At 36.7% G+C, this 13206-nt stretch overlaps 1 protein-coding gene across 1 annotated transcript; it reads left to right on the top strand.

Moving 5' to 3' along the window:
- The first annotated feature begins 4359 nt into the window (after positions 1–4359).
- On the top strand, positions 4360–7559 carry LOC125275684 (tapasin-like). The gene is made up of 8 exons (XM_048202868.1): positions 4360–4523; positions 4613–4807; positions 4989–5237; positions 5364–5723; positions 5903–6226; positions 6894–6995; positions 7180–7199; positions 7320–7559. Exons 1-8 carry the CDS (start codon positions 4463–4465, stop codon positions 7329–7331), a joined length of 1323 nt encoding a protein of 440 aa, XP_048058825.1. The 5' UTR covers positions 4360–4462; the 3' UTR covers positions 7332–7559.
- Positions 7560–13206: the final 5647 nt, after the last annotated feature.

The following is a 13206-nucleotide window of genomic DNA, read 5'->3' as shown; positions in this document are numbered from 1 at the left end:
GGATAAGCGGGGGGACGGAGTCCGGGGAGGGAATTTCGAGGTGGGGTCGGCATTCCAGTTCAAATTGGCTAGATTGTTTTAAGGAAATGGAAAGGATTTCTTTATTTTATTTACTCAATAGCCTATGAAAGCGATACGAATTCAGCACAAAAACATAGCGCTATATATATATATATATATATATATATATATATATATATATATATATATATATATATATATATATATATATAATAATAGAGGGATGTATTTGGTTACGCAATCGACTTTCGTGATTGGCCAAATATCTGCAGGTTTCAGCCAGTGCGCGTTCCCAGAACCGACCAACAGAGCAATACACTTCAGGTAAATTCACTGGGTTGAACTGAGAACAGAAACCGTTACTTTAAATTTTGACTTTAAATTTGATATGTCTAAAACAGCGTTACATATCTGAAATTATTCATGCAAACTCGGTCTAATAATTTTGTCTAGCCTGAAAAGAGACTGCGTTTCCGTTAAGAGACACATGATAGTAGAGCTGCACGATTAATCATCAAGATCAAACACCCTCGCAATCTTAATCCTAAATGACAGTGGTTCGTCTGTTAAAGCTTTGACGAATATGATCACAGCGAACATTCACATCTGTGTTGGCGCTGCACTGAGGCAGGGAGAGCAATAATGTAGCCTTTAGAAAGCCTATATGCAACATCTCCACAAAGTTTTTACAACAGTATCATTATTTCTGTTACAGTAATTAAAATGATCACATAAGTAGGCTACTGGAATAAAAGTTTATAGTTCAGGTATAAACACTGATGTCCACGGCATTTTGAATGTCCAAATCACATTTTGAAAGTAACTTGACGTTTCAAATAGATTGTATCAATTACATTGTTGCGCCACTAGGTGGCGACAAGTGACTGTTAAAAAAATATGGTGTCATTGAATCATTCATTCAAGATATGCGTTCAAAAACACGGCTTCATCCAGTACTGAAGCACGTGAAGTTGTTCGAGATGCATTGGCGCTGTGCAGGCCGATAGATGTATGACATCAAAGTACCGTTAGAGCAATTCAAAAGCATAAGGAGTCGTATGCTCTCCAGTCGCTCTTGCGGTACTTTGATGTCATATGCTGATCGGTCTGCGCAACACTGATGCATTTCGAACAAGCCTATTATAAGAGAAAAATTTATTCAAACTGATTAAAAGATTCATTTGAATCCATGTTTTTAAATAGACTACAGCAATTAACATTTTTTCAGAACCTCTAGTAAATGACGAGTTATTTTGTATAGTTGTCTGTTCAGAATCATGGGAAAATCGTGGGTGTGTGTGTGCGTGCGTGCGTGCGTGCGTGCGTGCGTGCGTGTGTGTGTGTGTGTGTGTGTGTGTGCTGTGCACTGGTTTGACCTACATTATAAGGATGCAAAGTCTTTTATATTGTGGTGTGTATTCAGATTTCAGGTCACACCGCAACAGTTTTACTGAATAATACTTGCATCTTTTCAAGGATCTGTATGAACTGATCTGTTTGAAGCATCATCAGAGGCTACGAGAGAAAACATTGCAAAAACATCACAACAGGCTGTTTGTCTGTGCTTAGATCAGCACAGCAGCCATTGAATTTATATCATGTCATACTATAGTTCCACATGAAAGAGAAAAGTTGTACTTCTATTTTGATTTATTATATAAATTTACATTAAACATTACATTAGGAATTAGATATATAGTGCTGAATTATAAAGATACCACTATTAACAAAATCATGGCCAATGACAACATTATCAAAAACTAAAATCAGGAAAGTACACAAATGTGCAAAACATTAAAATCAGTAAAGTGACAAATTTGCACATGGTTTCTTTATTTTTAAACCAATTCAATTTAAGACATTTTATTTCTTTTTAATGCAAATTTGGAAATAATCTTAAAATCTTCCTGTAAAATACAAACAATCTCATACTTGTGACTGAAATTTACTTGCATATATTTGTAATGATACAGCTCTTGGGTCAGTTACAGTTTAAGTTCATCATTGTTATGATCCCTGGCCTAGTCAGGGTGTAACAAATGACACAATACTTCTTAATTACTCATTTTTTATTTTATTTTATTGTTCTCTCATTCATTTTCAAGGCATTATTATTATTGTGTGTAAAACATTTCCTGAAAAAAGAAAACAATTTGAAAGCAAAATCTTCAGGGGTGAGCTAATGCCAACACAATAAACAAACAGAAACTAACTTTCTCCCTGCTAATCAAAATAAAAGAAACAACACATTTGCTCAATAAGTGACCCTATCTCCTTATCAACCAATAAACGGGAGAAAAAGTGATGGCTGTTTGGCCTACAAAAAACAAAAACAAAACAAAACAAAACCCAAGGCACTTATAAGCCAATGCCAAAATAATTAAGAAGTTACAGACAGGATCAATAGGACATTAATGTTCAAGGCATAAGGGTCACACTCAGGGGCATAGTTTGTGGGGGGGATGGGGGGAGGTAACCCCCCCAATATTCAAATGCTTCATTTACAACCCCCCAATATTTTAACATGAAAATCACAGTAGATCAAATGAAAATACGTATAATTCATTTATTTTGTAACAATAATTTTGTTTCTATTCAAATATGAGTTTGTCATAATAAATTAGACAAAAATATTCTCCCCCTCCATATTGAACCGATTGGTAACGCCCAACCAATGCGCGTCGCTCTTTCACCAAAACAACGCGAGTAGTGCTGTACTGTTTGAATGAGAGAGCACCAAAAATAAAGACAACCGCTGGTCCATTAAAAAGAATAAAGCATGCACTGAAAAGAATGTTGTGTAATACACTCATATTTTAGCTAGCTAATCCATTGCAATGTAGCTATAACTATCAGTGTAACTGTAACCAGTTACCAAAACAGCCGTGTGTTTTGTTAGTTCATTTTTCAATAGTGTCTGTAATGATCAATGACAAAAGTATTCACATCGGTGTTTGTTTTCTTCCTAAATTAATCTGACTTTTGAACGAATTGGCTGAATGAACGATTTAAGTGACTCAATCAATAAAAAAGTGAATCGCTGCCGCCTACTGGCGGTTTCAATATTTAACATAATTTATTTCTTTTTAGAATCACTCAGTTATGTTAGAATTTGATGAATGATCATACATAAATTTCATAAAGTTATGATAGATAGATAGATAGATAGATAGATAGATAGATAGATAGATAGATAGATAGATAGATAGATAGATAGATAGATAGATAGATAATCCAATAACGCTACACATAAAACAGATTATTATTTTTTAATTAAACAACAACAACAACAACAAAAAAGGCAGCATACGTTCAACCCCCCCAATGTTGAAACCAAATCTACGCCCTTCACACTGTATCAAAAGTGGCTAACAGCACTCGGTTAAGGCAGAGATCACAGAAATCACAATCTGTCGCACTACATTTCCACCAGCTAACACAAACAAAGAGACAGAGAGCTCCTTCCAGAGGAATTCCCAGGGAATTTATAGTCCAAATTTCTTCTTCGGTCCAACCACATACATCCAGAACCAATCCTAAGAGAGGAAAAGGACACAGCAGGAACAACAACAGAACCAATGTATTTATGCCACAGACATAACAATAATCAAGGAGGATACAAATTTGGTTTATCTACAAAATATTTAAGTTAATTAGGCACTGATAACTATGGATGAAGTGCTGCATTTATGCAAAAGAAAGGCATTATACTGTATATATTTAAATAGAACTCAAAACTTCTAATTTATACATGACTGGTTTGTTATTCAATGTCACAACGTGTTTACTAAGAGACACGGCAAGAAAAAATTCTCAGATGTCTCACTCTGTCTAACCTGTACTAATCTGTCCACTTTTGATTTGATCAGGTTTAGGTTTTGACCTGAGTTTAGCTATAGCCTACAAACTTCACACCACCTTTTTTTCAATGACATGCAAATAAATAAATGCACAAAACTGCACTGGCTATGCAGGTTTGGATGTTGTTACAATAAGAGATGGTATTTCCCTATGTCCTGAGCTGCACTCAGTTCCGAGAAACCACGTGATATCATGGCAAACACCTCTTATTTATTCGCCGTATGGCGCGTTTGGAATAATATTGTGGGTTTAGAGCGCCACCTATTGGAGACCAGTGGTAACTAGAAAGGCTAAAATTCACGTGTTTTAGAGAAGTTAGTTATTTTAGCGTATAATCTGAAAGACCACATGACTTTTGCATGATGTTACATTAATAATGTGTGTTAAATACATTACGGCATTATATTTTGACGCAAAATAAACAGCAATTAATGCGCATGCGCTGTAAAATAAACATCAGTTAATGCGCATGCGCTGCAAAACTGAAAGTAAACGACTGCAAGCTGCACTGATGTTTTGGGGGAAAACCCGCCGGACCTTTATTTAACACACAGTTTTCATTTTAACAAGCAAAGCAACGATGTCTGAGATTGCGACCATATACAAGATTTCTATCATCGCATTTACATTGTTTTGTAGCGGTAAGTTTTCGTAATCGAGACCCCTTGGTCTTTAATACATTAGAAGGCTATGTGTGTGATCAATAAACATAATGTCTCTTACCGTTTAGCTTCCGGTTCTGGATGTCCGGTTCTGGAGTGCTGGTTTGTCCAGGAGAAGCCCGGTCATGGAGGAGGTTTCTCAGTACCAATGAGTCAAGAGAAATCTCTAATGTTCATCAGAACTGAAGACTACAGTGAAGAGACCATGTCTAAACTTCATCCTCCTGCAGACATCAGCCCGTCCAGGATTTACTATGTGACTGGTCAGTGTACATGTCTAGTACATCCTCAAGTCAAAGTTAATTTGTTTAATTTTGTGCTCACTTTGTGGTCTGTATCTACTGTAATGTGTATAGTATAGTAGTGTGATACTGCCTAACAAAAAACAATTATACCAGTGTAAAACATCTGACAACTGCACTTTAATGTCCTGTCTTCCTCCAGATCCAGCTGGGACGTTCTGTACTGCCGCCCTGAACCCTCCCAAAGGCTCTGTGAACAAACCAAAGTGTGAGATTAACCCTTTCATGCCTCACGCCTCCATGGTCAGATGGACATCTGCTCTCACTGACTCCGCCCAAAGTCCAGTCTACCTGCAAGCTGATTGGTTCTCAGTGGCAGCACAAGGGCTTGACGAGCAGCTGACATTGTCCAATATTATGAGAGCGCCTTCAGCTTCTAAAGAGCCGAAAGGTAACGAGCCCAAGTTTCTTAGTTATTGCAGAAAACATATTATATGTTACTGTATATTATAATTTATACTATATTTACATAATATATATAGTAAATCATTATACTTACTGTCTTTCTCTCCTAAAGTCATTCTCAGTGTGTCCAGTAAAACTCCTGTGGTCCGCTCTAGACTGGGAGAACAGGTTCTGTTAGACTGTGGGTTCTGGGTCGACCCGTCTTCTCCAGTTCACGGCTCTGGATTCTCTGTCGAGTGGCGTTATCAGTTTCGGGGTGAAGGACGGCTGGTCCTCGCTTACGATGGCAAGAACGATCGGTTTGCAGAGACGTCAGAGACCGGAGCTGATATTGACATCACAGGCCTCTATGAAACAGGAAATGCATCTCTGATTCTGGAAGAATCTCAAGTGAGACACTCAGGAACTTACATCTGCACAGTGTATCTTCCACACCTGCTGGCTCAGGTAGCCGTGGACCTGGAGATAGTTGGTGAGATGATTGAATACTCTGAACTTGACATTGCCAAGTCAGATTTGGATAAGTTATTATGGATATGATATTGCAGCCATCTAGTTTATCAACTGCATTTGTTATAGTAAAATACAGTTATATATATATATATATATATATATATATATAATAGTAACCGCTGTCTGTTTTCTTTCCAGAGCCTCCGTCTCTCTCCATCTATCCTTCTCCTCTTCCTCTGCTGGTTCCTGGGCAGGTGCTGCTGATCCAGTGTGAGGCGTCTGGTTTTGCTCCTCACACTCTGGATCTGGGCTGGGAGTTCACCGGGGCTGATGGGAAGTCCCGCTCTCTGGGTCAGGGCGGTGTAACGGGTCACAGACAGGCGTCTGATGGCACCTTCAGTCAGAGCAGCCGTCTGGAGCTGGACTCGAGTAAACTGGGGCTCGGCCGTGGTGGTGACATCACCTGTGTAGCCAAACATGACGGAGGAACACGACGAGCCACTGCTGCCCTCAATGTGATTGGTGAGTGATACTGTCATAGACTGACACATCATTTTCAGACAGTGTTTATAAATCATTAAACCTGGATAGTTTCATGTATGTACACACAGCTTTATTCATGTCATCCATCATATTTTCTCACTGAAGACCCCATCTGAGAAACTCTTGGCTTACAATATGTTTCACTTTGCAATTATTACAACATTGTGGTGGCTATCATATGCGCTCAATTCTTAAATGCAATCTTTTTGACATGACTTTAACACGCCAATACATGCATCAACATTCAGTTATTTCTCGGTCCGTCCTGATTTCTTGGTGAGGAAGTGAACTAACAGAGATACATTCCCATCGACTGTCATTTATGATGGTCAACATTGAGCAAACACACACGCAGCTTTCGTATAGTAGATAAAATGAATTTGATTGGCTGAGCAATGTTCCAGTAAGTTGATATACAGTCCACTCCACTTCTCTATATTCAGACAGACACTGTGCTTTAGTGATGGGGATTTTCAGTGGTTCTTTCTGGAAGTCATTCTAGTAGGTGGCGACAAGTGACAGTCTTTATGAGTGAATCATTAACTCATTCAGGCAGTTGTTCAAGATTCATATTTCATTTCCAAAAGAATATATATGTCCATTATAATGTTCTGTAACTCCTGATTGTATATTTTGTTCTCATCAGGTGTCAGCGCTCCTTCTATTGAGGACTCTATGGCGATGGTCGCTGTTGCTCTGGTGCTTTACGGCATGATAAAGTTTCTTTCCTGGACATTCAGCTCTTCTTGTGAGTCAGTTTTCTAGCATCACTGCAACACAGAAGTGCTGTTTACAAGTGAACTGACAACAGAACCTGTTCTAGTGTGAAAAAAAAGTCTGTTGCAATATTGAACAGATTTGTGTTTGTAATAATATAGGATGCCCCAGAATGTATTAAATATCCAATCATATACATTTTTGTTTTCATATAGACTCCAGTGACACTGATAAGGTAAATAACATCTTTTTTTTTTTTGCTAAACCACAATCAAATTTCATTTCACATTTCATCGATGCTGTCTTTAGTTCTCTTGTATAACTCTGTCTGTTTATTTCTGTCTGTCTCTTGTAGAAGGAGAAGTAAACCTGGAGCTGGAGCTGATTTTTAAAGCTGAATTGTGTGCAGAGAAACTTCTTTTGTAAATAATTATTTCAGAATAGTTTTATGTTGTTTCAGTCTTCGCTTAACTATTTCAGATTGCTGTGTTTGGGTCAGTTACTCTCTGCAAGTTTTTTTTTTCTTTATATATTAAAATATTGTTAATTACAGTTGTACAAATTCTGGAAATAAAAAAATGTAGATTTGATTTTATTTGATCTGAACTTTGAGCTTTCTTTTCATGAACACAGCTTTATTAATAATGTAAACTCAATTGTTTAGAGGTATATTAGTTAATTTAGGCAGCAGATGGATTCAATTTGTGAAATTTTTTTTTGTGTTATGAACAGGTGAAATACTGAGAATTATCTGTAAAGTCACCTGATAAATGTGAAGGGAATGATCTTATGGGCTCTAATTTGTATAAGTCAAATTTTATAGGTCCAAAATTTTGAGTTTCAATGATGTTGTCAAGCATGATAAATACAATATAAAAATATGTATGATGTCAGAAAGATTGAACAATTATTTATAATGGATTAAATTTCACAGGGCATGAACAGAAAACAGAGTACAAAGAAAATAAATACTTAAAATGATTTTTCAGAAATATACTGCAAAATGTTGGTATTTTATTTAAAATGTTGGGGGAGAAAAGTCTCCTAATCAAAAACCACATATACAGATAAATTAATTACATTATTTTTAATCTACAATGCTATAATATATAACAACTTTTGATCAAGACATAAAATTTATTTCCAGAATACAATACATACACATTTTGTAGTTTAATGAAATGGATTAGTCAAATCAAGCAATATATTTCAATGTCATTTAATATGTATAAATGAACCTGACTATATAATGTAAAGATTCACTGAAAGGCATTAACAGAAGCTATTACAAACATACAGCTTTGCTGTTTATATATAGATACAGAGTATAACATTATCAAAGCACACATGATATGTGCATTTTTACAAGAATTACATTAAAGATGGAGTAAGTAGATTTTCAAAAATGCTGTTACACACACAATGTCCAGATGTTGCACTTTGGTTGAAAATTAAAATCAGATAACGTAAGACCCAACGTTAAAATATAACCTCTATCTAAATTTGGGGTACAACATCAGAATGACTTCATATTCACGTCCGGCGCCTGCTGGGACTGCACACAGGGCTGAAGTAAAGATCTTCTCTCTCCCTCAACTCTTTCAACAATTTCTCCAACTCTTTCTCCATCTCTTTCAGCTCTTTGTCCTTCAACTCTTTCTCCTTCAACTCTTTCTCTTTCAACTCTTTCAGTTCTTTGTCCTTCAACTCTTTCTCTTTCAGTTCTTTGTCCTTCAACTCTTTCTCTTTCAGTTCTTTGTCCTTCAACTCTTTCTCTTTCAACTCTTTCTCCTTCAACTCTTTCTCCTTCAAATCCAGAGACAGAGAGTCCTCTCCAACAGAACCTTCCTGACGGAAGGCATCTGTTGTTCCAGTCTGATCATCCCACACCTGCACACCTGAGGAAAAAAGACAGTTTGAATATAAAGGTATGAATAATCAATTCATACAGTCAGAATAAAATCATCAGTCAGTTAGAAAATTCCAACATGTCTGACTCAGAATCAAATTAATCTGACTGAACATATCTTTGGTATTTTGGTCTCCATTCTATAAAAAAATAATAAAGAGAAAAATAGCAGGTGAGAAACCCATTTGTTACAAAACTCCATCTCGTAACAAAATTATCAAGACTCTTCACGCTGTTGAAGAATACAGAACAGAATAGTGTGTGCTTCTCAGTGTTCATATTTTCTTTTTTTTCTTTCTTCAAAAAAAAAAAATAAATAAATAAATCTGGGATACTGTAGAAACTGGAGATATTTCATCCTTGACTATCATGTGACTACATTCTAGATAGAAGAGCATCTTTACAGGTAGTGACAACCAAATTTACAGAAATCCTATGCAGTGTGTACAAAACCAAACTGAACGACTAGATAATCTAGATAAACTAGATAAATATTAATGATGTTTACGTGCATCAGTGCTCACCATCAGTCTGAGTAAAGCGATGTTTGGCAACACTGCTGTTGTTCATGATGTTTTGTTCATGCCCTGCCATCACAAACTGTGAAAAATTTGGTAAACCTGTTGCTTCCATGTTGAAGTATTGCACGGAATATTTTTCTGGAAGAAAAAAGAAATAGAAGAAAAAAAAAATCAATGCCTGAATAATGATAGCACTAATGGAGATTCAACCTTCACCCTTTATCATTGAAAGATAATTTGGGTAGAACCATTTTTTCAGATCTGATTGCAGATTTACCTTATTGTGTAAACTTACGAAACTTCTTTTTTTCTGTAAACTGCCTGATGCAACCCAAACAATACACTAATACATTTTAATATATCCCGGACTTACCTCTAGCAACAACAGCAAAAAGATACTCTGGAGTAACATTATAATAGTAATCTCAATAACCTACCCATTTATAATTTTTCTGTTGCTCCAGTACACTTCTCAGATCACAAATAAAAATTCTCAATACTGCCTGTTCAACCTCCACATCATCCATTCTAATCACTCATGCACATGATGAAAACCAAGTTTATGGTTTCCTATATTATCAGTTGCTTATGTCATGTTGTTTTTGCTTTAATATTTTTTTGGGAGAGAGGGCAAGAGGATTGGAAAAAACTTTGAGCAGGGACTGGAACTCGGGTTGCCTGAATGTTGGGGCGTGGTCCACAAGGCTATGGCTCTGATGGTTATGTCATGTTGAACAAAATATATTATACTGGTTCTCATCTAAGTAGTCTTCCCCCAAAACATCTAGGCATTAGTTTATTGCATAAATCAATAAATGCAAAATGGTTTAACCAGTTGTCATAATTTGTCATGCAGCATTTACAGTTCTGCCAAAGGGGTGTTTTCTATTTTTATCTTCCTAATTTTGTTTTTGTTTTTTGCTGTAAAATAGTCTTGTCTTTTTCTTTTCTGTATCACAATGAGTAACAGTAAATGTGAGTCCTGTCCAATCATTCAATCTATATCCCACACACAAAGGTTGTGTAACTTTTTTGTACTGTTGAAACTGATAAATGCCATACAGAAAAAAGTAGCCTTGTGCATACTGCATGTATATATATACAATGTATAATTTCCTAAAGCACATGAAGACGGCATAAGAATAGCGTGCACATCAAATTATGCTGACTGATTGAACTTGGATCAAATTCGTGAGATTACGTGAAATTAAATTGTCGTTTACCGCTTTAGCCCCGGGGTTTGATTTGTTATGTTATTTCAATTCATGATTTGGACTGAAATCCCCGCTTTTCTAAGCGCACTTTATGAAACGCCCCAGGTTACAGATTTTCTGAACTTTGTAGCCCTATTGCTTAATTCTGTTAATCCATTCATCAAAACTAAATTCCATTCTTTAAGAAAAAAAGAAAGAAAAAAAACAGCCGACTTTTCAGCAAACCGAAATAGCCTACAAGACTTTTTTAATCTGTAAATGATTTATTGTAAAGCTGTGACAATCGCACCATTTAAACTATAGGCTAGTAAACTTAGTCAAAGTAACTAATTAATGGAATCTAAATGATTACGCTGTTACTTACCAGCAAACACGAGAGTTATCCCGATCATCAGAAGAGCTAAGGACTTCATGTTTACTTTCGAATAATGAAAAACGTTCTGCAGGAATTAATTAGTCTTGTTTTAGACGCTTCAGTGCATGTAGTGTCTGTAACTGGTCAAAAATCCCCGCGCGAACATATATAAGGTGTGTTCGAGCTCATGCAGCGCCGCAAAGGCCGATCGGCGGCTGACTTGAAGCAGTGCATGCCGGTAAGAAATTTTGTCCGACTTGAGACAGCGCCGACACCATGTGACTGTGACGTATGGCTTCAAAGTACCACGAGAGCGATTCGAGATCAGCCGCCTGAGGCAGCCAGCGCAGTTTCTCAAGAGGAGCTGCACGAGCTGTGATGACGACACAGCTGTTTCACGATTGGCCGGATTCACCGCATGACAACGATCACGTGTGTTTCGTGTTTATTTTCACGCCTTCAGTTCCACGAATGCTTACAAATCTGTACTTTTATAACAGTTAAAGCTCTTTTCATGAAGTCACGATGTTATTGTGTCATGTTTATCAAAATAAAACTGATAAGAAACGTAGACCCCACAACATTGGTATTTAAATAATATATGCTTATATTGAACTTTATTCTTGTAAAAACAGATGCTGTAAGTGTAAAGGTCATTACACACCAGGCCCGGCTCCAGATATGAGATGAAAGGTGGGCCAAATGATATTCCAGGTGGGCCGGTCGGATTGGTGGGGGCTTTAATGCTTTAATCTCACATGTCTATTGATATAGATAAGGAAATTGTTAGGGTTGTTTGTTATTGTTATTGTTATAAACTATTATACTATTTTGAAAAATCACATTACAAAATATAATGTGAGATAACACAAATAATATTTGCAACATTTATTATTTTAATTTTTTTGCACGAGCTGTTTATACTGTACGAAATTAGAACTTTTGTCCAATACCTCCTCTAGGGGGGTCCGGGGGCATGCACCCCCGTAAGAAAATTTTGTACATTTTAAGGTTAAATGCATCAATCTGGTGCACTTTGGAAGCTCAAAATTAAGAGCTTCAACCCATGTACAGTGTGCAAATTGACCAAAGAAACAACATTGACTTGTACCTGGACATTAAAGAGGGTTCAAACATATTTTTAGTTGTGATATAAAGTCTACATCGTTTTAGGTGTTTTAGGATGCCAAACAATTATAACAATAAAATAATAATATAATAATGTTTTAGGCCTATATAATTATACATATGACAGTAATATCCATATAGGCTATTGTAACAAATGCAATCTAATATATATATATATATATATATATATATATATATATATATATATATATATATATATATTGGTTAGGCTACTTTACACAACGTATAGGAAAATTAAAATACTAGTTTGTAGCCAATTTCTAATCCTTGAGCTTTAATTTTGATCACCAAATCGCCAGCTGATCGTGTGAGCAAAGTGCGCACTTCTCTTTAAAACACGCAGCACAAACAGACTAAATATATACTTAATCACTGTATATATTTTGGTGCTTTATTAAGGCACAAAGCCATTACGGTTTCGATTTTAGTTCATTGGCAAAATACAATGTTAGAGACCATTTATGTTTTAAATGTTCGGTTCATTATGAAACGGTGGCGGCGCACAGGGTCATTAATGGGAAACACTGAATGAACGAATGCTAAAGTTGTCGTATCAGTTGATATCATAACAAAAACGCTTCAACCGGACCGAACGAGAGTCTCGAGGCCTGCCGCTGCGCTGAGTGAGTGACAGGAGGCTGCGATGTGCGTGAACTCGCTGTCATATGGATACTGTAGAGAAGCGGTATTGAACGGTTTAACATATTTTAGAGACATGTTTAGAAAAAATATATATTTTAGCAGCACTACTAAGGGGGAGGTTGCAGCTTGGTCTGGAGCTGAATTGAATATCACACTAATTTTGTGATTGGCTGTTATGTGGTGTGGGGCCAGGGTGGGCCAAGCCTCTGATTGGGTGGGCCAGGCCCACCCTGGCCCCCCCGTGGAGCCGGGCCTGTTACACACTGAGTCCGAAATTCGCATGCGAAACTTTCGCACGTTAAAAAATAAATTCGACCTCACGTTATGTCAATCGCGTTTGCACACTGCCTCCGAAACTTTCGTCCGTCAAAAAAATATTCGGATCAGGTTCGATTTTCTGCGTTTTTCGCATCCGTGGCACGCATTTTGAGAGACGTTTTGACAATTCAGAG

Source organism: Megalobrama amblycephala, linkage group LG9 (genome assembly GCF_018812025.1).
Source record: "Megalobrama amblycephala isolate DHTTF-2021 linkage group LG9, ASM1881202v1, whole genome shotgun sequence".
Lineage (NCBI taxonomy): Eukaryota > Metazoa > Chordata > Actinopteri > Cypriniformes > Xenocyprididae > Megalobrama > Megalobrama amblycephala.
Note: the sequence above shows the minus strand (reverse complement) of the source record. Positions and strands in the feature narration are given on the sequence as shown.

What these genes read in the sequence shown, in the direction of transcription:
- LOC125275684 (XM_048202868.1), top strand. Translation starts at nt 4,463, where the DNA reads ATGTCTGAGATTGCGACCATATACAAGATTTCTATCATCGCATTTACA. An exon ending in ATTTACATTGTTTTGTAGCG is followed by an intron (nt 4,524 to 4,612) that starts GTAAGTTTTCGT and finishes CTTACCGTTTAG; the next exon opens with CTTCCGGTTCTGGATGTCCG. An exon ending in TGCTGCCCTCAATGTGATTG is followed by an intron (nt 6,227 to 6,893) that starts GTGAGTGATACT and finishes TGTTCTCATCAG; the next exon opens with GTGTCAGCGCTCCTTCTATT.